This window comes from Barbatula barbatula, assembly GCF_947034865.1.
Source record: "Barbatula barbatula genome assembly, chromosome: 23".
Lineage (NCBI taxonomy): Eukaryota > Metazoa > Chordata > Actinopteri > Cypriniformes > Nemacheilidae > Barbatula > Barbatula barbatula.
Genome location: NC_136786.1, coordinates 1,655,970 through 1,681,437, shown reverse-complemented (window position 1 = coordinate 1,681,437; position 25,468 = coordinate 1,655,970). Strand labels below are relative to the sequence as shown.

The 25,468-nt window shown below is 39.5% G+C and overlaps 1 protein-coding gene across 12 annotated transcripts in view; it reads right to left on the bottom strand.

Annotated features, from left to right (window-relative positions):
• The window catches only part of slc12a7b (solute carrier family 12 member 7b), a 42,340-nt gene that overhangs the window by 5,665 nt on the left and 11,207 nt on the right, over positions 1-25,468 (bottom strand). For 2 of the 12 annotated variants that reach the window (XR_013788320.1, XR_013788321.1), the window contains exons 2-23: positions 15,831-15,925; positions 15,020-15,151; positions 13,948-14,094; positions 11,919-11,973; positions 11,710-11,840; positions 11,384-11,625; positions 10,799-11,010; positions 10,537-10,701; positions 7,761-7,859; positions 7,543-7,600; positions 7,111-7,285; positions 6,914-7,032; positions 6,738-6,836; positions 5,844-5,963; positions 5,669-5,773; positions 4,527-4,695; positions 4,186-4,381; positions 3,940-4,106; positions 3,614-3,745; positions 3,421-3,528; positions 2,793-2,909; positions 2,166-2,356 (exon numbers count right to left, since the gene is read on the bottom strand). Coding sequence is in view for 6 of the 12 variants with exons in the window: in XM_079488218.1 (XP_079344344.1) it covers positions 1,090-1,104; positions 2,181-2,356; positions 2,793-2,909; positions 3,421-3,528; positions 3,614-3,745; positions 3,940-4,106; positions 4,186-4,381; positions 4,527-4,695; positions 5,669-5,773; positions 5,844-5,963; positions 6,738-6,836; positions 6,914-7,032; positions 7,111-7,285; positions 7,543-7,600; positions 7,761-7,859; positions 10,537-10,701; positions 10,799-11,010; positions 11,384-11,625; positions 11,710-11,973; positions 13,948-14,094; positions 15,020-15,151; positions 15,831-15,925 (3,112 nt within the window). In the remaining 6 variants the exon portion in view is untranslated. Of the gene's footprint in view, positions 1-1,089; positions 1,105-2,165; positions 2,357-2,792; positions 2,910-3,420; positions 3,529-3,613; positions 3,746-3,939; positions 4,107-4,185; positions 4,382-4,526; positions 4,696-5,668; positions 5,774-5,843; positions 5,964-6,737; positions 6,837-6,913; positions 7,033-7,110; positions 7,286-7,542; positions 7,601-7,760; positions 7,860-10,536; positions 10,702-10,798; positions 11,011-11,383; positions 11,626-11,709; positions 11,974-13,947; positions 14,095-15,019; positions 15,152-15,830; positions 15,926-20,057; positions 20,252-25,468 lie in introns of those variants that run through there. The other 10 variants (XR_013788319.1, XR_013788322.1, XM_079488221.1 and 7 more) reach the window with 8 other exon arrangements.

The following is a 25,468-nucleotide window of genomic DNA, read 5'->3' as shown; positions in this document are numbered from 1 at the left end:
AGGATGTTGTTCCAGAACTGTGAAGACTTTTTTAGATGTTGTTTGGCAAACTCTAATCTGGCCTTCCTGTTTTTGAGGCTCACCAATGGTTTACATCTTGTGGTAAACCCTCTGTATTTACTCTGGTGAAGTCTTCTCTTGATTGTTGACTTTGACACACATACACCAACCTCCTGGAGAGTGTTCTTGATCTGGCCAACAGTCATGAAGGGTGTTTTCTTCACCAGGGAAATAATTCTTCGTTCATCCACCACAGTTGTTTTCCGTGGTCTTCCGGGTCTTTTGGTGTTGCTGAGCTCACCGGTGAGTTCTTTCTTTCTTTTTAAGGATGTTCCAAACAGTTGATTTGGTCACACCTAAAGTTTTTGCTATCTCTCTGATGGTTTGTTTAGTTTTTTCAGCCTAATGATGGCTTGCTTCTCTGATAGTGACAGCTCTTTAGATGTCATATTGAGAGTTGACAGCAACAGTTTCCAAATGCAAATAGCAAACTTGAAATAAACTCTGAATCTTTTATCTGCTCCTTGTAAATGGGAGAGTGAGGGAATAACACACACCTGCCCATGGAACAGCTAAGCAGCCAATTGTCCCATTACTTTTGGTCCCTTAAAAAGTGGGAGGCACATATACAAACTGTTGTAATTCCTACACCGTTCACCTGATTTGGATGTAAATACCCTCAAATTAAAGCTAAAAGTCTAAAGGATAAAGCACATCTTGTTCGTTTCACCATCCATTGTGGTGGTGTATAGAGCCAAAAAGATTAGAATTGTGTCGATGTTTATGGACCTGACTGTACACCCTTCACAGTGCTTTCATAGACAAGTTTATAAAGAAAATCTAGCACCGAATAGACTATCACTGTGTTATGATCAAATCAAGTATGTTTTTAATGTTGTTGCACAGCAGGTGAAACATACTCGACAGCACAAGCTTGCGTGAGATGCACATCCATCATGCCATCAGCACACATATACTGGACAAACACACACATGAGCACAAACATATGCATGAATAATCCAGCGTTTCATTTATACAGACACACACACACACAGCGACACGGCTACAATACAGAGAAATGTGACTTACAGACTCTCCCACTCGCTAGAAGGAGAAAAACAAGACAGAACAACAGAGACGAGCTTAGATGCTTCTTCAGACTGACCAACACACAAACATTGTGAACATGAAACACAAAATACTGCAGTATACTTAAGTACATGCTGAAGTAAACTGTAGCAAAATGTCTAGATAGTTTAGTATTTCTTAACTTTACTATAATAAAATATTGACGTATACTACTGTATTTACTACAGTGTATTAATTCACTATTACTATAGTAAATATTAAAGTATACTGCAGCATTTTTTCATGTGGATCCGTTTTATCCAAAATACAAACACGAAACTATATATATATATATATATATATATATATATACAGCCACATAAAAAATGAAGAGACCATTCCCAATTTTCATTTCAAATCATCATTTCTAGATGTATTGCGGTCATTCCAGTCTGAATTTCTACAAATTCAAACCTCAGGAGTGACATAAAGTCATCCAGCAGCATTGTGAAAGACTTTGCTCCTTTGCTTTTCACCTGTTTTTCCAGTTTACATTTTATCAAAATATTGTGCAAATAGAAACAATATTTTATTTGAAATTTGGTAAAAAAATATTGTTATTAGCTCACAGAATGAAATCAAAATGATTATTTTACCTAAACACATAGGAAATTCGGAAACACTGAAAGGGTCTCTATATTATTTCCGTGGCTGTATACAGATTAATATTCGTTTAATAAAAGTACATTTAAATAAATTCACACTGCAAAAATATGAATCCATTGTAAAACACACTTATTTTCTTCATGCCAAATCAAATTCTGGTTTAAAATGTTTTCATGTATGTGTAGTCTGTTAGTGATGATGATGTTCTGACATACACTGTGATCATGCCTCACTGTCACATAAACATTATCATCATCACAGCACACACATGCACACTGTGTCGGAATACCCAGCAGCCTCTGGGGTTTCATCTGAACATGCACGCTATAATACACATCCCTGACCAACTGAATCTAGACTTTGCGAAGTAATAAAATCATGTTTTTAAACAAATTTTATGCAGAATATAACTATTCAACAACACCATCTACAGTGTGTCCACTTACGGTTTCATGTTGAAAAGGTCCCGGACTGCCATGTTTGCAATGGCCTCTCGGTTTCGGTTGCGTTCGGTGAAGTACTTCTCTTTGGTCCAGGTCATGTGGACACGTTCAGGCGTCGCGTCAGCCTTGTCGTTTAACGCCGAGTGAGACGCTGTGTTTCTGTCGTGGATGAGCTGGGCCTGCGGTCATCAAACATCAGCAAAAATACAAATCAATTTTCTTACTTTATTTTAAAAGCACCCCATATCAAATTACATTTGAATGATACAAGTAAATGATGAAATACATTTAAAAAACTGAAAAGGTGTCGAAACATCTGGAGATCTACATACTGTATTAGAGAACATGACCGGTTAATGTTTTAGTTTGTCTACTGTACATGCAACTCTATTAGTCTGCATGCATGATGAAGCATTCGTACACAAATAAACCACATGGCTGTTAAACTACATCAGATGAAGGAGGGGTCACAGAGGTCACATGACACATGCACGATGGGAGGAGGTTTCTGGAACACACCCGTACAGGTACAGAGCTAAAACATCCGTGTGATATACAGGAAGGACTCTGTACGTGTAGGTGTGAAATTCAGGCCGCTGGTCTTGAGTTCTCTACCTCATCTGGGCTAGCGTCATCTAGCAGGCTGCTCTGGTTATGAACGCCCGAGCTGTGAGCGTCGCTTTGCTTCTTCCGTCGAATGGAGCTACGCGATTCATCTGTGATGCTTTGAATCTGAGAGGTTTGTCCCCAATAGCAGCAGAAATAAAAGAGGGACCACATGTCACAAACCCGTAGTGCTGGATCAGGGGTCCGCGGCCCTTTTACAGTCCTAACAATTCATCTCATGGTTTCTTTCAAATAGTGAATGAATAATGCGTCAAATCTGGATGATGATGGTCGATTTTAATTCATGAACATTTCAGCTGAACGGAAAATGATTGCTTTTTAAATTCACAATCATTTCATTGAAACCGAACAGTCTGTATCAGTACTTAGTATTAATGAAGACTGAATGACTTCAGATGGATGGCAAACATCATCCCCATGAACTTGATGATTTATTATCAACATTTAACAAACGAAATGTTTTGAACTAAATAGATTTGACAAAGAAAACTTTGAGTTCCTTAAAGCGACACGTGTCAGAGAAATGCTGGTTTAAAACACAGCAGTCACTCATTAAAACTTCATGCCATTCCTATGCAGAGTAAAGACGTGAATGTAAATGTAAAGCACACGTCACCTCTCGTTCTCTCTCCGTCCGCGACAGCTGCATCTGTTTGAGCATCTGTGAGCGCTGCTCCATCACCAGAGTCTTCTCATATGTGAACGCTGAGATGTCACTTTCGTGCTGGACACACAAACAACACATGATCTAACCTGAACGCCAATTCAACTCATAACATCTTGACACAACACGTGACATCACAGCTCACCATCTCCACCACCTCCACCTCAGCGTTCAGCCGCAGGTGATAGAGGAACATCTGCAGGTCTTTCTTCATCTGGATGCTGTTGTCGTCCATCTGAGCCACCGTGAAGATACGCATCTTACATTTCCTCCACACCTGCACACCAGAATTTTATAGTTTTAATTCATTAACACTGCATATAGGAATTTATAGTCTGATATTTGACATGTGTTTTGACTTGCATAACCTTATATGTTTTGCTTATAGTCAATGTTTTCTTGTAACAATGAAAATGATAAAAAGCGCTATATAAATAAAGCTGACTTGACATGTCCTAACCCACAACGCACCTTGTGTTGCCGCAGCAGGAAGGGAAGCAGCATTAACAATCCCCCATCGTGGACGATCCACCAGACGTCGATGGTTCCCTCTGTGAGACGCTCTTTTTGAGGAAAAGTGTCGATGTTTTTGGCCACCAGCAGGGCCTGATTGGCAGCCGTGGTCTCTCGAATCGTCTCTGTGGAGGGAAATTGGGAAAAGTTCAAATTAAAATCCTTTTCATGATACGGCCTTTTATTTCTAGGTGCTATTCAAACCTATGAAGCTCTTCCATGATTGCGGGTCATTCGATTGTTTCCAGGACGCAGGCCAAGCCATCAGGACGCTGTTGTGTTTCATCCCCCCGAGACCGGCTGATTGGATGAGGTGAGAGATGCCGTCACGCAGGTTGGACGACGCCACGACGTGACAGAAACCTTTGGTCTTCTCGGCCGTCATGGCAGATTTGATGTTCTGTGGTGATAAACAGAATAGATGTAAACATGCCATTAATTCACATAATACAGATTCTAAACTGTAGTTCTTATTCTTGCCACTAGATGTCAGTGTGACTTTAATAACTGCCTTGAGCTCATTTATATCTCAGTGTGCAAAACACCTGCTCTGCTGTTTTGGCCTCCGTCTCTTTGGTCAGGTAGGTTCCCTCCAGCACTGAGCCCACGATGGTCAAACCTTTACCAGCCTTCAGTTGTGTGGTGAAGGACAGAAGACGAGGATGTTTCACGGACAGTTCAGTGTCCAGATTCAACAGAACCAACAGCTGAGGCCTGCAAACCCAACACACAACCTTACGATCCTAAAAAAGGCTTCACAATACCATAGACGAACCGTCAATGGTTTCGTAAAGAACCTTTAACATGTTTCACAAATGTCTCCGTCCTAAAAATGGGTTCTTTGTTAGGTTCTAAACACTAAACTGTTTGCATTTCTATAGCATTGCTGTGTGTTAGCACCTTTGTTTAAGAGTGTAGAAGCTCAGGACAAAGTTCACCAGGGTGGTTTACATTAATAAACAATTGTCACATTTGTTTAGAGAAACACACATTGAAGAATAAGAACAGTTATTTCAGAAAACTAGAGACGGTGTATTTCGATTTAATGTTTAATGCTTAAAGACTGAAGCTGGGAAAGAGATTCTCCTTTCTAAAATGAAACTGTTCTGAGGATTAAAGGATTAAACACAACTGTGAAAGTGGAGAAGCTTTCATGTGAATGATGTTCACCCGATTATAAAGTTCAGATCAGGATCTCCATCATCATCATCATCATCATCATCATCATCATCGTTTGATTGAGGTTATTCCAGTCTCACGATCGATCTCTTTTTATAAACTCGCACCGAGACATGACACAAACACCATCACTGGACATCCATCGTTCACCAAAACTGACATGAACTTTAAACCGCTTTCAGACCGCTGTGTCAAGAGAATGATGAGATCTGACCTGAACCTGTTGCCTCTCACATTATTTTAATCATTTTCTTAAGTACAGGATTACTGAGAGCTTAAGGAAAGATCCAATACTGATACTCTCTCTGGATGATCCCGCTGCTAAAGGATCGTGGTATATAAAGACCACTGAAGCTAGCGAAGGATCATATAAACACATCTTAAAGAAACTTTAAATGTAAACTCCATCATGTTTCATTTTGTCTCAGGTGAATATATAAGTGTGTTTATATATTAATATGATGAACATTGTTTGTGTGTTAAGATCAGACACAGAAATGCTCCTCACCTCCAGTTTTTGGTGTGTGGCGGCGCCTCTTCCAGCCGTATGAGAGCATAGCGAGCGGCATTGAGAGACAGACCCCGGATCCCATCACCCCATTCCTTCTCCGCCCTGCACACGTCACACATTCAGTGAGTGAGATTAAAGCTGACCTGTAATCAGCTTAACAGACAGCTCTTACCCGCGGTACTCGATGTATTTGTAGATGCATCCAGCGATGAGCATGGCCACCAGAGCGTAGTACCAGGACGAGATGAACATCAGAGCCAGACACAAACTCATGCCCAGAAACGACAGAGCCCTGTGAGAAGAGCAAGAGTAGTACGCTTTACTGACACCCAAAACATTTCGATTTCATGTTGACTTTGAGAGGCTCGTGAATGAGCCAGAAATGAGACGACGCAGATGAGAGGAGATTTCTGTGTTTGTTTCCTCTGAGACATTCAGGAGACTATAATGAATCTGTTCATTTAAAGTCACACACGCGCTCCAGAGAGGTACTCCAGCAACCAGATGGGATGAAATGAGCCGTAACAGATCACAGGTTCACATCACACCATTTGAATTATTAGACTGTCAAAACGCTTCATTCTACTTTGATCTACTTTAGGTTTTGTAAAGCATAATTGTAACATTTTAATACAATTTGCATACAAAAGGAGATCTCTTTAATATCTCAAGTTTTCCCTTTGACATCAATGAAATTAAATGAAACACAAAGTCTCATCTGCGTCTCAGATATTTCTCCCGAGTAAAAGAGTCAGAAATCTGACAAAAACGTCTCTTCTGAAACCATAATCACAATGTGTCAAACTGAGTCTGCAATCCAAAATCTCAATATGGACTCAAACAGTTCTCATGAGGTCCAGATGATTTCACCTCTACGATCTACATTCATTTACACCTCCAGACTCTTCATGTGTTTCAACAATCACACTCTCTGATTCTCTTCATTTCTCCTGAGCATCTTTAGGAGAAACATCTGAGACTAAAGTGAGATTTAAATAAACTACGAGAGATTACAGATTACAAAATTAACAGAGTCACTTTCCTAAAAGTATTCTGTATATCTCACCAGTGGTAGTATTTGAAGCGTGGTCTCCAGTTTGGTGTCCTCAACAGCGTCTGCAGAGCACACGCCAGGTTCACAAACAGATAACACATCAGAAAGAACCTGAAGCGAGAGAATAAAACCATAAACACAGTGTGCTTCACCACGGTGAGTGTAAAACAGCATCACGCGAGTCTTACATCGAGAGGATGGGTGCGACGGCATCGAGAGAAGCGATGAGAATCCCGCTCTCACAGATAAGACCCGTCAGAAGAAGAGCCCAGGTGGGTTCTCCGTTTGCTTTACCGTGACCAAACACCTGAGGAACGGTCACATGACAGTCAGGTTATGACGATAAAGAGACATATAACTGAGTGATGCTTAATTTCGATCGGACCTCCAGGAAGGGCACTATGCCGTCTCGAGCGATGGCCTGAAGCAGACGGGGGGCGCCGGTGAGACTCTGAAGCCCCGCCCCACAGCAGGAAAAGAACGAACCAATCACGATTACCCACGGCGAAGGCCAAGACAGAGTGCCGATCACCAGGTTCCCTTTGACTGAGTCTCCAAACCTAAGATGATAGATGTGTAGAGTATGAACTCAAACAAACACGCACAGCATTTCAATACCAAGTGGACTTGCTTACTGTCAGCACTGTGATTTAAAACAGATATTTTATAAAGTGTTCTTTGACTAAAGCGAGGAAAATGTTGCACAATTTCATCTAAATGGCCTGTAAACGTGTTTTCCACAGAAACAGAATGTTATGTAAAGTATTTTTTCCTCTGTGTTCATCCAGGTGGAAAATGAGAAACAGAGAGCGCTCACTTGTCTCGGAGCACCACACCCTCGATGCAGGCGCCAAACAACACCACACAGGAAAGATCTGAGTTACACGCTCAGGAAAACTTAATCTCATGAAGACATTTTAAAGTTACATAGTTGATGTACTTAAGAAAACGTAATCTGAAATGATTGAATAAGAGTTGCATTAAAAGGTGTGATGGATGTTCAGCAGGAAGGCGTCAGGTCTGGAGCAAGGATACAGATGATGGTGGTGGTTACTATGGCGAGGATGGTTCCAATGGGGATGGAGCGCTGAGCGTCTCTCAGATCTCCGGACCTGTTTGATCCTGCCATGATACCTGCAGAACACAAGAGGATAGAGTCAGCACATCTGTTTGCTTTCAATGGCATGAAAAACTGAGGAAAAGCTTACATCAAATATCGAATCTTTGGACTTTTACTGCAGGTCTAAGAAAGCTTGACATTACATGACTGCATGTATTCAAATGGTTTCATTGCATTATACACTGCTCAAAAAAATAAAGGGAACACCTGATCATCACAGCTCAACACCAAGCCAGTGCACCCTCAGGACTATCCATCCACCCAATAAGCAAGCATACGTGATTGTGAACCATCTTCACTTGTTTTGGTGCATATAAATACACTGGAGAGGCAACAACAAGGGTGGTCTGGGGAGGACCGTTCTCAGAGGGTCTTACAGACCTCCACGTGCTATGAAGTGTTGGGATGAAATCCTCAACTCAGTTGTCAGATCTTATGCTGGTGCAGTGCAGAGCCCTCCTGGTGCATGATAATACCTGACCTTATGTGGCCAGAGTCTCTAGGCTGTTTCTGGACGATGAAGGCATTGATGACATTGACTGGCACCTCACGTTCCCCAGACCTGAATTCAGTTGAGAACCTCTGGGATCTCACGTATCCAAAGCCATTAAGTAGCACCATACACTGCCCAGGAGCTCACTGATGCTCTGATCCAGGTCTGAGAGGAGATTCCACAGGAGACCATGTACCATGAGACATTGCTCATACAGTTCATACGGGCACGTAGGGCCCTGCACATTACTGACTAACATTATGAGGTTCTGTGGTAAAACTTGAATAAGCCAATATTTTACACATTTTTACAGTGATTTTACTGTAATTCCTGCCCTGAATGTAAAATGTTGGCTTTCATTGACCATTGTCACATTATTTTGTTCTTGCAAGTTATGCAAAGTATGTAAGTGAAGAGATTTAACCTGGATATTTTGTTCATTGAGATCTACTGTAGTGTGATTTAGGTGTTCCCTTTATTTTTTTTGAGCAGTGTACAATTTAGACATTAAATTAAAACAAATAAGAGCCATTGTATTTCACAAAGGCAAAGGTGTGTGTGCTCTTTCTAAAGTTCACTTCACGTTATTTCACTAAAGGTCCCTGACACACGCTGATAACACAGTGAACTATGAAACTCAATCGTTTTGTGTACAGAGCGTTCACACGGACCCTGCTGGGCTCAATATTACAACAGATTACAAAAGATGGACAATGAAAAACAGGGAGGGGCAGAGAGAGAAAGAACATTACGAGATAAAAGAAAGAAACAAACATGCCTCTGTTTACAATGTTTTTTTTTAACATATTTTTTAAATATTTGTTGTATATATTTCTTACATGAATTGTTCGGTTGCAGTGGGGTTGCTTGGCCTAAAGCTCTGCTGGGGCACAGGCCCCCGTTACTTTTTCTGTCACTTTTTATCTTAAAAACCTGCTGTGTGCAAGAAGTATGCAACACAATGAACTATACAAACGTCCCTGCTTAAACCACTATACCTACAGTGCAACAATACTGGGGAAGATAAAAATTTTGTATTGAAACATATTTAAGTATCTTTAATATACTTAAAGGGATACTCACCCACAAATGAAAATTCTGTCATGAATTACTCATCCTCTAGTTGTTCCAGACATGTATAAACGCCATAGTAAGCTCATATTTAATGGAAGTGCCCCAGAACTGTTTTCCTACATTCCTCAAAATATCTTCTTTAGGTGCTGTTAACTTTGTATGTAATGTCCTAAAAATTAAAATAATTTCATTTCTGAAAGTACAGAACACAAATGTTTCTCTAAGCAACAATGTTATTGTACAGACTTGACAAAGGTTTTCCTCTAATGTCTGAGATCTGACTGTCTGACTGTTTATCAAATCTGACCCTCAAACTCATCGTCTCCTTTCTGCTTCCATTCCCTGCTTGCACAAACTAATCCTGATGTCCATCTACAGGGGCCATTAATGATCCAGTCAAAAGAAAATGATTTATTTTATTTAGAAACTTACTTTAGTTTCATCATGTTTTCATAGCCTAACTCAGTCACTTGTCGTCACCCTTGCACGCCTGCGTGTGCACTGCGCAGCTGCACGCTCTGCAGAAGGAAACACAGACGTGCACGGACATGGATTTCTGCACGAAAATACGGCACGAGTTCCGTTTTCGGACCGGTTAAGGTGCGCGACTGGCTTGCTTTTACAAGCGTGAATTACGTTACTACGTTGCATCTAGTTCCGTTTTTGCCACTATTGTCAATTTAAATGATTAAACTGACATATGAAGTAAACCATTCAACTTAAAGTTGACTTTTATACTGGGGCACGAGCTCCAGTAAAAGGGGTCTACTGACGCCCCTGTTTGTATGTATTACATTATATAGTATAATTGTTTAAAAAAGAAATAGCATCTTATTCTTTTTCTTGTTATATTTTTAGGGGCTTTTACACCTTTTATTGTGACTGGACGGTATAGAGCTGGAAGGGCAGTTTTAGGGGAGAGGAATTAACAAAAGACTATTGAGGTGGGAATCCAACTTTATCGAACGGGTTACCGTGAGTGCACTGGCGCTAAATATCGTCGCGCTCAACACAGGGCTAATGGCACCAACAGCAGGCATTCTTGTTTAAAAAAAGAAAGAAAGAAAGAAAGAAAGACAGAGATAAATAGAAAGAAAGAGGGTATGTCGAGGGTGTTGCTGTACCTGTGACGGAGGGGAAGTAGATCCCCACGAGCAGTGTGAAGAAAGTGGTGATGTCATTGACCACATACGGCATGTAGATGTCCTGTGATGTGTCACTCGCCGTCTCTGCTTCTATGGGTTTCTCCACCAGCATCCCAGCAGGACCATAACTGCTCCACATGTTCTCTGTACAACACACAACAATCTGAATTAAAACGCCACATTTATTTTCCAGATGTTTCAGTCATATCTGTGTCTGAGACTCAAACGTGACTTGTCCGACCTGAAATAACTCCGCTGGTCAGTCCAGGGATGCCCGGAATCTCTGTGACATTATTGAGAGTGAAGTATTCATTACAGCTGGCGTTGAGCTCCGGCCCTTTACAGAAGAGTGACCAGAGTTTTGTGGTCACAGTCACGTTGTTTATAATGTCTGTTTTCAAGCACTTGTCAAAGTCGTGGTTCTGAAGCGTGCGGTTGCCCAGCAAACAAACTCTGAAAAAGACAAAAGGGAGTTTTGAAACATGCATTGAAATCGGAGTTTATTGTCAGGAGAATTGTGGTAATTGAAAAGCTTTCAGCAAACACTGCTGCGGATGTTTTGGTGCAACAAGAAGCCCTCAAAGCTAATAAAAACCCATCAAGAACTTTGTTTTGTTTAAATAAGCAGTTTTTTAAAACGTGTTAAACAACAGTGGCTTACAAATGCTTTTCTGAAAACGTTCAGAAACAAAAGAGCGAAACGGCTGAGTAGAAAACGAATGTACTTTATTTTAACAAAAAAAGAAATAGATTTTGTTTAAGTAACCTTTAGAAGATTTTTTTTATGTATTTGGAAAATAAGTTAAACGTGTTCTCTCTGACTTACGGAAAAACGGGCGGCTCAAAGATGGTTTTGATGACACCGGCGTAGATGGCCAGGATGGAGAGAACCACGCAGGCAAGAAACACCAGAGCTAGTTTATTAACATATTTCACTCCCACAAACACCACCAGAGACATGAGCGTCAGACAACACGTGCCATAGACACGCATGTTATTCAGCATGGCCTCGGCCTGCAGCTCTTTATCTTCTGTTTTAAAGATGGCAGCGCTAGGCAATATGTACGTCTGTAACACAACAGTCAAACAAGGTGTTATAAGAAATGACCAATCATGGACATATTCTGATCTAATTTCAGACACAACACTCACCAGCAGTATCTCAATCGTACCGAGGATGTACATGGCCCCAGCGAACGTAGTGCCCAGATAGAAACAGAGACCCACCGCACCTCCAAACTCAGGACCCAGAGATCTGGAGATCATGTAGTATGAACCTCCAGCTGGAGAGAGAACGCACAAGAACATCATCATACTGTAACATAAGTGAACACATTCAACTTCACATGAGAATGATTTACCTGGAACAACACCGTTTGTAGCAATGGCACTCATTGATATGGCTGTTAACATTGTCTGAAAACAAAAGAAATAAACATTTATTAGAACAAGTGAATCTGCTAAATAAATGTGACTTTTCCAAACCGAAACGGATTACAAGGGCAATCGCAGTTCATCTTTCTGTTTTTATGGTGCATATCATCAAATAAAAAGTATTTCTGATATGTTGACTTTAAGGTCAGGGAAATAAACCTCCAGTTAAAGTGTTTTCCTTCTCATTTTCCAGGAACGTTTGGTATTTGTAAAGTTCAACAGCATCTGTGTTTGTTATGTAACCTGGTGGCTGTGTTAAGTGTCCTTGAGCTTCACGTCCACAGTAAATCCCTGCGTCTCTTTCTCTGGACGCGAGTCACAGTGCATTTAACACTATCAGGCTTAACGCTCGAAATAAAGCTCAAAAGACTGATCTTTACTCACCATGACACATAATTTACCTTATTCGGATTAATCAGCCTTCATTTTATTATAACTTCCTGTATAAGGTTTATTTTTTAAACAGTTCTGCAACGTGTTATGAGAAAATGTTACATTCACAGATTAAATGTTGTTATTTGTCATTTATACAGATTAATTAGGCCTATACATCAATTATTATATATAATTGTGATATTGTCAATATAAACATATGTAAAAATTATAAGATATTAGGAATACAAAAAAGATTATTATAAATCCCTTTGTTATATTATAATATTTATATTGTTTCCTAATTTAGCGTCTGTTTAATACCTAAATGTAAATGTGTGTACTGTAAATGTATTATTTACAATATATATGGAAGTCATTATAAGACTAATACTGCTGTTCCTAATTTGAGTAAATACATATTTATAATAAACAGATATAGATGGTGGTCCAACTTTCCTTTCATAACATATGCAACTAAAACACTGAATTATAATTTCTTGTTGTAAGAATATCAATACAGTTCTGTGAAGTAAAATCTTGTGCTGAAATCTCGATTCTCTACAAATAAAAATAAAAGGAACTTCTCTATCTGTGACACAGGAATCACAGGAATGATTGACAGCAGGAAGTGAAGGTGGAGGTGAATTAGACGTCTGATCCCACGGTCGGATGTGATTTCTAAATAAGTGCCAGCTCTAAATTAGACACGCACACGCACACACGCTGACAGACACACACACTCACACACACGCACACACACACACACACACACACACACACACACACACACACACACACACACACACACACACACACACACACACACACACACACACACACACACACACACACACACACACACACACACACACACACACACACACACACACACACACACACACACACACACACACACACACACACACACACACACACACACACACACACACACACACACACACACACACACACACACACACACACACACACACACACACACACACACACACACACACACACACACACACACACACACACACACACACACACACACACACACACACACACACACACACACACACACACACACACACACACACACACACACACACACACACACACACACACACACACACACACACACACACACACACACACACACACACACACACACACACACACACTGACAGACACACACAAACGCACAAGACTTCAGACCAGAGAAACTTAACCTAAAAATACTATTCATATGCATTTGACACACGTGGCTATACAACACACACATCTAGACTCAATGAACAGAGTTCATTGTACTTGAACTGAAAACTTCCTCCGCTGTTCAAATAGACCTTTCATTAAAAATAAACCACAAAAAAGTTTGCTGCGACGTCACAAACCCAAACCATTAACACATGATCATTTACATACACACCAGTCTGTGTACACAAACTCCACTGAAGATATAATCTCTGATCATTTCGGTCGGATCTGAACCGTTTCATCGTGTGACTTCTTAAAGAGGCAGAAATCACGAAACACTAAACTGGAAGAATGAAAGGACACAAATAACGGGACACTCACACACGAGCAGCACATGGACACAATTATAAAGGACTCCAGGATTCCTGCCGTCCCCACGATCCACGTCATTCGCAGGAACAGAATCACTCCCAGGATATTTTGCAGACAAGGCAGGTAAACGCCGATAAACGTCCCCATCTGTGGACTCTGCAGATGAAAGACAAACACCAAAGCATTGGTAAAAACACCATCTTTGACAGCAATTTGCTTAAATCACAGATAAAAACTACAAAACACCCATCGAAATAAAAACAAAAGCTCGATCCAGTTTATACAAGAGAACCAAATGATGTTCGCTTACAAATACTGCAGTTGAACAAACACTATTTGAGCATCTCAGAACTGATGGAGTAAAGAAAGAGCATTGCGATCTCTCACTGGCCTGTTTCACTCACTGGCCATTCAAATATGGCAGCTGAATGATGAGTAGACATCGGAGACTGTGGTTGTTGTGGTTTCTATTTGGCGCTGGTTTAAGAAAATTCACTTACTGTCAACAATAACCACAAAAAATATAATGTAGAAGACGTCCTCTGGACTTACAATAGAAATCTTCTGCATGGAAAATGTGTCAATGTTTTCAGAGGGCACTACTTTATGGATCCTATTGTATTTATATTCATACTAAAACCCACAGAACTTCAGTTCTGATGTCACAGGGGACTTTTAAATATTGAATAAACTTTGTTCAAAATCTATTATTTTCTCTGACCGCTGGCATTAAACATTGGCAAAGGTTTGGGATTTCTTTTCTGAAATCGTTTCAGATCATAATGAAACATTCCAAAGATTATAACCTGCATTCATTTCCTCTACAGACGGACAAAAAAGCCAGAGGAACGTAAAGAACGCAAGAGTTTGTTTTGCAGGGATTTATTGTTCACAAGCATCAAACAGACAGACAACTACACATCACATACAATATGTCTTATATTAAGATATCATCATGTCTGTCTTCAAGATCTCTTCACTACAGCCATTCATGTCTTTATATATCCGCCCCATGCTGGCAAAACATCAAAATGAAGTCCTAAGTCTCATGGGTTTGGAAGGAGAGTTTTTGACCGATTACCTTGACCGTTTTCTTCTTGGCACCCTCGTCTTCATCAGCTTCCTCGTGTTCTCTGACGCCCTGCGTAAGGTTCGTGTAGTTGGCCAGTTTGTTGAGGAGCGACGACACCATGGGATTGCTGTCCATCTCCTCCTGAAAGAGTAAAAGGTCATCCGGGTCACCAAAAACTGCCCTCAAACCAGCAAATAAACGTGTCTCACAGCATAATAACAGTTCAGCCTGAACAAACTCTACAAATGATATAAACATAGACTCTGGGATGTATACATGCGTTTATGTGTGGTCAGGACAACAGAGTTGAGCCATGCTTTGACAAAATAGGTTGAAAATAACAACAAATGTTGTTGAGTTTGAGAGAATTTGTGAAATCCCAAAGAATAAATAGAAAAATAAAAAATAAATATATATATATATTTGTAGAAAAGTGTGATTATTAGAGTTATTATAGTTTGATTTTAGTTTTATTCATATTTTAAATTGGCTTTTATGTTTAGTGAATGTTTTAGCAGGTTTCATTTATTTTGTGTTGCTACATAGGATGAATTTGTTTTTATTTTATTTTTATAATTTTAGTGCTTTAAACTAACTTCACTTTCTTTATGAGGCAACATTTCAATTGTTTGCTTTAGTTGTTAAAAAGAAATTTGGGCCATATTTTGTTCGATTTCAATAAACACTAATGTTTTCAAACTTAATTTTAGAAAACTAAAATAACCTTTAGTAAAACAAAAACTGTACCACACATAAGTGTAATTTTTCTAATATATATTTTTTTAAATTCCATCGCTTTTTTAAAACAAACAGAAAGTACCTCAAAAAGTGCCATGTTTTTCCCATCATAGAGGTTTCCTTTCTCATCATCTGTGTTATTGAGGAAGAGACTGCTTTCCCTCGGGTTTCCATCACCTACACACAGACAACAAGACACAATGAGAAATACAACAACCCTTACAAACACCGACCACGGTTTTACTGTAGTAACCAATGTTGTCTGGCTTTATTAGAAGCAAAACCACAAATTTACCATGATTTCACTATAGAAGCAATGGTATTTGTAATAAAACTGTGGTCATTTAAACTGTAATCACCAAAAAACACGGTTACAAGTACACTTTTACTATAATAAAACATGGTCACATTTTCTAAGTGAATAGACAGATCGAGCGATGGATAAACTGATAAAGTGATGGAGGATAGCCAAAGGACAGCAAATAAAAAGACAAACGGATGTGCAAGATGTTTATGATTCATTGTTATTTTCTGGCTAAATCAGAGGTCTGGTTGTTTCAGATGCGGTTAAGCTACGGTTTCATCAGTCGTAATGATTTCTCTATATTTGGAACAAAATGGAATCAATATCGTCTCTTTGGTTCATTGGTTAAAGCCCAGGGATGTTCAGAGTGGGGTATGGGAGACTCAGATTCAGTCCTGCAAGAAATCCTAAAGCGCTCGGCTTCACATGTGCTTATACTAGATGTTAAATTACAGTGATTTTAAATAAACGCAGCTCCCTGAGACTTGTTGTTTATTTTCATATGACATTCCCTTTTCATCTCTTTTGTCCTGTCATTTCAGTAGTAAGATTCATGAACTCATGTTCCAAAAGCATAAACAAAACATTGTTGAATAAAGTCCAAGAGTACATGAGATGACACATTTTAAAAGGCCGGCAACTCTAAATCAATGCTGTGAGCGTTCACACGTGTGCACTAAAACACAGTCACACATTCATCTTTCTTTATGATGCATACATGCTGTTTATAAACCGTAAAGGAGACGTCAGGATTTCACAGATATATAAACACAGATGCCTTATTGGCGGCTGTTTGTTTGGTCGCTATACGCAAGTCGGTTAGTGTCTGCAACTGTAGCTGTTCACATATACAATGTACCAAAAATCTAATATAACATGATATTGTGTTGACACAAACATTAAAGTAAACTAACACAATACAAGACATAGGTGTTTGATTACACATTTAAAAAGTGACCAAAGTTTAACAAACTGTAATATTAAGAACACTTTCTCACGTGTGAAAGGACATCACATTAAATCATCTCTTTAGATCTTGGTGTTTTGTATAACCAGAGGCTGCGCAATGTCGTTTTTTCTTTTCTTTTGGGTGTCGACAGCAACGAACGTGAGAGCGATCTAATATGACATCTACAAATATATATCTACGAACCTTTGTGCTGTGTGTTTCAACAGCATTCAGCAGTGCAAAGCAAACATTTCCAGTACTAGAGTTTCAATCTGTTGAAGAGTAACAGATCAGCCAAACCTGAACTACATCAACTTTTGCGGCTAAGACAACATATAACACCAATATTGCACAATATTACACAACCAACAACAGTCAGCGGGTTACGAAGTCATGAGACGAGGAAAGGACACAAAACACTCATGAGACAATCCCCCAGTAACAGGAAATATATTCAGATCAAAGAGAAGCTTACTGTTCACTCATGTTGACATACACTGGATTGGTTTCAGTATAGAATCCATCTAGACCTGCTCATGAAATTCTGGACATTTCAAGAGGAAAATGAGGCATTATAGAATATCATTGACATGTGCAGGTGTGAGTGTCTGGAGATCACCCAGTACAGTGAAGTCTCCTGAGACGTGATCCACTTTCATGTACACGGGACAAAAAATGACCTGAATTACAGCGATGCTTACATTACACTTGCATCATTTCACTGTTCAACACAAAGCGTTCACTTCGAGAGGAGAGCTTAATGAATACATCAATTCGTGAATGCACCACTGAATATTTGGCTACATTGGAAATCTTTACTTAACTCTGCCAATCGCTCTGAAAATGCTTGCAAATGCGCCATTATTTGATCTGACGGAACAGGCATTTCATTCATCACCGACCAAAACACACATCAATAACAAACACATGCTGTGCTTTATCTCTAGAGTGTGAAAACAATGCAGGAAAGAGAGAAAAGTTTACGATGACGACAGGAGCAGACGGCTATGACAGCACCAGCCAAACTTACCAACAAGACCAGAGTTCATCCAATAAGCGCATGTCCTTGACCTTTCCAGGTATAAACTCCAGCCAGTGTTGTAGACATCATGTCAAGATCAAACAAAGCTATAATCTCACCGATGACTGCTAACTGTCGAGCTCAACCAGACGCCGCACTAATGGTTTAGTGTAACGTTAATGTGAAGTGTTTTAAAGGGATTCGTCTCTGTTTAATGACAACATTACAATTCTGTACAGACAAAAATCTATAGATAGACGTGTGATGGGAAATCATGTTCTCAAATGGGTCCGGACTCCAGACGGTATGAACATCCCAAGAACAAATACGCTAGTGTACTCCGGTATTTACTATAGTAAACTGTGGTATAATATAGCATATCGTCGCTTTCTTTACGAAACCTCCGATGTCCATATTTGCTTTTTTTACAGGAAATGGAAAAAAAACTGTACTTTTTAAATGATTAAATGCTGTTTCGTCAAAGTTGACAAGCCCCTTTAAATATGTTTTATTGGTTAAATATGTACGTAACACCCAGTGACAAACATGAAGGGTGACTAATAATAATGATTTATACTTCTTACTACAGTATTCTGCTATGTTAACTGTTGTGAACTGATTGTTGTATTGTAGTAAACTTTAATATTTACTATAGTAAGGTTCAAAACACTGTAGCATCAATTTAACTACAGATTACAAAAGTATCTGAAATCCTTAAACGTATACTATAGCAGTGCTTTAGTAAATTAAAAGGAAAAAGAACTCTTAAATAAACACCCAATATTTCTGGACCTGACAGACAGAAATGTGCAGGTGCTTAAAACTCACTTTACTAGTCACACATCAGATAAGTGACTTTATCAGCCATTTCCTTTCTAGGAAAATAAACCATCCCATGTTGAAAACCTGAGAGTGAAAGGTTTTAAATGAACGCTTCAGGTAGGGCATTAACAGGTATGTACTGTCTCTATGGTAATAAATGGAAACATACTCTATTTATATCAGCTAATCTCTCTCTCTCTCTCTCTTTCTCTGATCTGTAAGCTGACTACAGTAGCTGTGTTTTACCCTGACAAGAGACGGAGGCAGAGAGAGTCACTTCAATCCCTTTATCCAACAACGTATGTCAAGAAATTAAAAGAACCAACGTCAGACAAAGCAAATAAGGCTCGACGTGAACAAATGCAACACAGCTGCTGGCGGCCCTCAAAACTTCACAAGTGGTCAGATCACAACATTTATTTTATGTTTACATTCTAGCTAGAATATTACTATTACACTAACAATTTTAAAATGCTAAATCATGTCATCCCAGCTGTTCCACGATGTCTGACAAAATGTCCCGTTCATGTCGATGATGATGAAACAACTGGTTACAGTCTTTTTAACATTACTTACAGTGTGTGGAAATCCGTTTAAATAAGAGAAAGAAACACGGATGAGATCTCAATTCTTTTTAGACATCAATGAGATTAAATGGAGAGCAAGTGGAAACTTTTCCTGTGTCTCTGATATTTCTCCTGAGATCTAGAATATGACTCGGATTCTGTTCAGTTCCAATATTATTGAAGATCTCACTATGACCTCAAACATTTCTCATCCGAATTACTCAAATCCAGATGATTTGACCTTTACGATCTACATTCATTTGACACCTCCCTATTCTTCATGTGTTTCAACACTTACACACTCATTTGTTTCTCTTTTAACCTCTCCTACAACAACCTCTGAAACTAAGCTGATAGTTAAATGAAACAGAACAGAGAACTCCAATCTAACATTGCTACGAAAGTGCAATAACATCTGAGCAAGAACATTCTCCTCCAGGTGAGAACATTACAATTGCAAAGTTTTGAATTCCAGCTCCCTGTTCCAGAAAGTTCTAAAAGCGAACAAAAGTCAAACAATTAAAACAGCAAAATAAAGTGCCATAAAGGCATCTATTAAAAACACGAAGCTCTCCGTGTAGCCAACGTGAATCAAAAACCACAAATCCAGGACACCCAGCATCACTCTTACCCACACGGACCCTTACCCTGTGGACGGGAGTTTGTCCCCGGCTCCATGCTGATGGAGAGAGAGAGAGGGCGAGACGCTCGACGGGGGTCTCCCCTAGTACCTGAGGTAGAGACGACTCTACGCTAGCGTGTGCTCTGACGATCAGCGTATGTGACAGTGCCAATGAAACGACACACAGACGTCAGTCCCTGAGCGCTTGATCCCTACACTAAACCACTCACCCGCACGTGGGGGAGGAGAGAGAGAGAGAGAGAGAGAGAGAGTGATGGAGAGATATAAAGGTGTTTGAATGGACTGAAGAAAACAATGAGATACAGCCGAGACACAATCACATACAAAAGAGTCGGTTAAGGTGATGAAATTTTTTTTGTGTGATATGACAATCTGTTGTTTTTTTACATTAGACATCAAGTAATTGACCAATCACAGTGAATATATAGTGAACAAGTTGAAAACATCTCTAAGTGCATGATTTCTGTATTTCTACTCTGATCGTTGATATAATGACTATTGATAGTTTAGTGTCTCTTCACTAGCATGTGAACCGAGCAGTAATCACTTAACCAGATTAACCAAATCCTGTCCTTTTATAAAACATACTTCAGTCAGGACCACTTACGTTTGAAAACATATCTTATTGAATAGTAAAGCATCTATTTGGTGTTGGGGTTATGGTTCTGTTCTGGGCCGACTCCGCGCGCTCGTCCGGCACGAATTCCTGGACGGGGAGATCCGAGAGTCGAAAACCCCCTGATTATCGAACAGAACCATGAATACATACAATGTGATACACGAACACGTAATCACTGAACCATAGATTTGATTTAGTAAATGAGGTGAAGTTGGGGATGGAGGGTGGGAGGAACTGGTAGTTACTGCCAAGGCTGTGATGCGGAATGAATGGGAATTTAAATGCTGCGCTGTGGTGTGTGTCGGATTAGGATTGGTGCATGTCAGAACAGCTGACTGTCAGCTGGAGCAATCTAAACTGACGTGACCTGCCTGAACTAACGCGATGCTTGATGTAGTAGAACATCCCACGAGGGACAAATGATCAAAACTGACCAACAGACCCAAAGTTAACCTGTACATGTATCAGATGTGTCATAAGAAATTGAACATACAGTGTTTGTTTAAAGCAATATTTCAGAGGCAAATCTTAATTTTCCCATGTTTTACTCACCCTTAAGGCATCCTGACTGAATATGACTTTCTTCTTGAAGAATAATGCAGTCGGAGTTATAATACCGCGTATAATTTCGACGACTCTAAAGGTCCAAAAAGTGCATCGATGGATGAAAGAACTGCTCGACACGGCTCTGTGGTCTTAAAGGCAGAATGCATGATTCGGTTCAGAATTTTTTTTTGTCAAGCTGGTTGGAAATCTCTACACATCCTCATAGCAATCAAGAAGTATAGTGGTCAGATATTTTTTGTGTTTATATGTCGTCTGTGAAAGGTGTAGGACCAAAAAACGTTCGACCAATAAAAACATTCTGGCCGAACATTTTAACGATTGTTTGGTCCTGTTCCCACTGCACACCCTGTTCACGCAGACACCATATGTCATCAGCGCGCTCACGTCTGCAGTGTCAATATAGAGAGAATGGCCGAGAAGCAGCAAAAACCTGACTTGCCGGAGGAACCCTCAACTACTAAATATAAAAAACCAAAGACATTATTTTAAAAAGCAGTGACGAAAAAATGTCTGGACCATGAAAACTCGAATAACATCGGTGCAGCTTTTACGCAATGGAGACCGCTCCGAGAGGAAAAAGATATGAAGGACGATACCATGGTTGCACCCTAAGACATCATGCACTCTGCCTTTAACAAAGGTTTTCTGAAGAGAATCAATGTGTTTAAGAGAAATATCCATAGTGACAGTGCTATTAACGATAATGTCTAGCTTCTGTTATCCCTTGGCCGTGTGTGAACCTGAGGCTTGTTTTTTTCGGTCTTCAGAAGACCTTTGTTAAGACCAATAAGCCATGTCGAGAAGTTCTTTGATGGATGGATGCCCTTTTTGGAGCTTCCCATTCACTCCCATTTTACCGCTTGGAAGAAAACGATACATGGTATTATACCGTCAAGAAGAAAGTCATATTCAGTCAGGATGCCTTGAGGGCGGATAAAACATGGGCACATTTAGTTTTGCCTCTGAAAAATCCCTTTAAACCCACACCCCTAAAAAATGTGACGTAATAAAGTCTGACACAAATCTGTTAATAAACGTTGATATATTATGTTTTTTTCCTGCTAGCAGTGGTAAAACTGAGTAATGCTCTACTGTGTGATGCTGAAAGACGTTAAAGCCTTTGTCTTCAAGAAGTGCTCATTACATAACAGAGCATTCTGGGATTGCGGGGGCAGCGTGGGGGGGGATTAAGCAATCTGACACACTCCACTTAAGAACACTTAAAACACACAATGACTGACGCATAATAAATGTAAAGTTCTAATGCCTACAGGACATTGTGTAGTACCACCCCAAAACATCAATAACTGTAAATCTTTGATTAATAATTTAAAATAGATTGCATAGATTCTTCGCAGCAAGATTCTTGTTTAGTCGTAAAAATGTAATATGTAAATGTAAAAATCTAAAAAGTCTGAGAAACAATATGACTGGAGATACGGGCTTATTCCGTAAGCCTTCTTGTAAAAGAGTTTCTGTGACACACTGAACGCGAACGCAGGGAACATGCAGGGCAGGCAATGGGGATTTAGCCAGAGGACAAGCGCTGAGATTTCGATCCGTCTAACAATCATTATTTCTGTCTGTCACAAGCTCTCCATCACTCTCACTTCCTCTGATCGAGCAGAAAAACAGGAAGCATGTAATTTAATGCAAAGTTAACAAGCAACAATCTGAACAGAAATCAGCCACAGTCTCATAGAAAGGCTTAATGAATCTCCCAAGCATTTTAACAGACAGCATCAACCAGTTCAATGAAATATTATACACAAAAGAGTTTCACCAGCAGAGGGGGCCGGTGAGTCAATGACATCTGCTATACATCATCTAAAGTACTCAGTGTTTAAGTAGTTCACAAGAATTCCCAATACACTAAAAAAAATGCTCCGTTGTTTTCAACCCAGCGTTGGGTTAAATTAACCCAGAAAATCTTTCCATTTGACCCAAGAATGGGTTAAAACAACCCAGAATCATTGTGTTCGTCCCCTTCGTATGCAGTGCTGGGTTGAAAATAAACCTGAATTTATTTAAATGTACAGCTTGCACGCTCCATAGTACTACAAAATCAAACCTCTCCTAGAAAAACCAAGCATATAATTCAAGATGCAAGACTTGCAGAAAGTGAGTTTTCCTTCCGATCATTCAGGTATTTAATTGAGTCCAGAAGCAGCTGTTTCTCATAGTGTGAATTCTGTGTGTCAGCCAGACCTATAAAACGCTTTCATCTTGATGTAATGGGAGCGGTGAATCAGCACAGCGGGACTAACAAGAAGATTAAAACACAGAGGCTACTGACAGAGAATGAGAAATTTACCAAGAGCAACATCGACATTCCATCGAGTGATTTATTGACTTGAGAACTTCAACTCTCGAGCTCCGTTTCTAGGGAGTTCAGGGTTAAAATGGCATACGTGTTCACAAAAATGCTGTAAATCTCAGCATGACCGGACTAACTCAGGACTAAGATGCACTTTATATAAAAAACAAGACAGAACTTTACACCACACTGATGATTTCTGAGTTCAGTACAGTAAACAATAGATCAAATCAACCAGTTCTATTATTAAACAACTACTAATATGTCTGAGGGTGACAATATCAATTATTAATGGATCCAAAGATTTTGGGTTTCTTTACGATTTGTGCTACAGACATGAATATAACAAAGCCAGGTGCAGAGTTAAGCACCACTCACATCTTCATAAATGTGATCCTGGATGACAAAACCAGTCTTAAGTAGTACAGGAACATTTTAAGAAATAGCCAAAATCACAAGGTATGGGTCAAAATGATAGATTTTTCTTTTATGCCAAAAATCTAAGAAATCTTATCTAGTAAAATACTATGCTTAGGACTTCATTTGGATAACTTTAAAGGCGAACCCTCAGATTCCAGATTTTCAAATAGTTGTATCTCGTCCAAATATTGTCCTACCCTAACAAGCCAAACAACAATGGAAAGCTTACTGTATTTATTTAGCTTTCAAGTGATGTATAAATCTTCACACTTGTAATCTGGTCTGCTTGTTTTTTGGTTAAGGTCAAGAAAAGAAAATATTAAGTAAGCTCCATCACAAAACATTGATCACAAAGCTGACCAATCAATGTTGTGATGTTCTCCTTACGCTCAGTGTTAAAAATGCCAGTGTAAACGCAAAACAAACCGGGAGAAAATGTATTCTTTTTTGTTTCCCGCCAAGAGAATGAAACTTGAATCTGTAATACACACAACAGAGCACATTATAACCAAACCAAGATGATTAACACATACACAGATTTGGGTCGGTACAGACAGAACATTTCACTCAATGACCCTTGAGCAGAAACAGACATAAAGTTCAATCCCTTACAAGGCATGACAGTGTTATTTATAGGCTTATTAAGCACCGCTCTCTAGCTAAAGCTCTCACAACGCAAGTTATTCCAGCGTCTCAATGCAATGTTTGACTGTTTCTTTGAGCGGATTCAAGAGAAAGAGAAAAAGAGAAAGTGGTGTTAAGGGACGTGGAGCCGGCAGGTAACTGTGCCAGAATGAAAGGGAAACACACACAGCCTCTTATCAGCCGTAGCACATGTTAGGCCGAGCAGAGGACACAGCCGTGGCAGGAAACAGGAAGTTTAATGTATGAAGAGTGACAACAGATGTAAGAGCGCCACATCAAATCTCATGTACGTGTTTCATTTACTTGAAGAATACATTCATCTTTGCTGTCTGCCCATGTGAACAGTGTTAAAGTCGAGACACGGGTGTATTTCTACACCTTTCACATCTGGTTGAGGTTACGGGGATCGGGGGAGTGAACAACATTTCTGTGACATGATGATGGTGCGTTTGGATCTGTTAATGTTGTAATGAAGCCAGAAAACAAAACTCAGCAAATTCAAGCAGGACAAAAGACTTAAGAACGACAAGAATCATCTCACCAACAATGATGTTGAATATCAACAGGGTTGAACAGGGATTTCTGCTCTAATGTCAATTCGCAAAACTGTTTTATTTGCATTTCTTCTATTTAATTTTGAAAACCTGTAGGATTCAAATAATAATATGATAAGTGATCGTGATGTTTGCCATATGACTGATGTAAAAATGATTTTGAATATGTGTTGAGCACCTGACAATCCAAATACATGCAAATTATTAAAAGCCTTACATTGTCAGTAGTGTCTGTTGTCTCGCAATCCATCTGCTCTATTAGATAGGAAGAGCTTTATCTTTCTTTCAAAGGT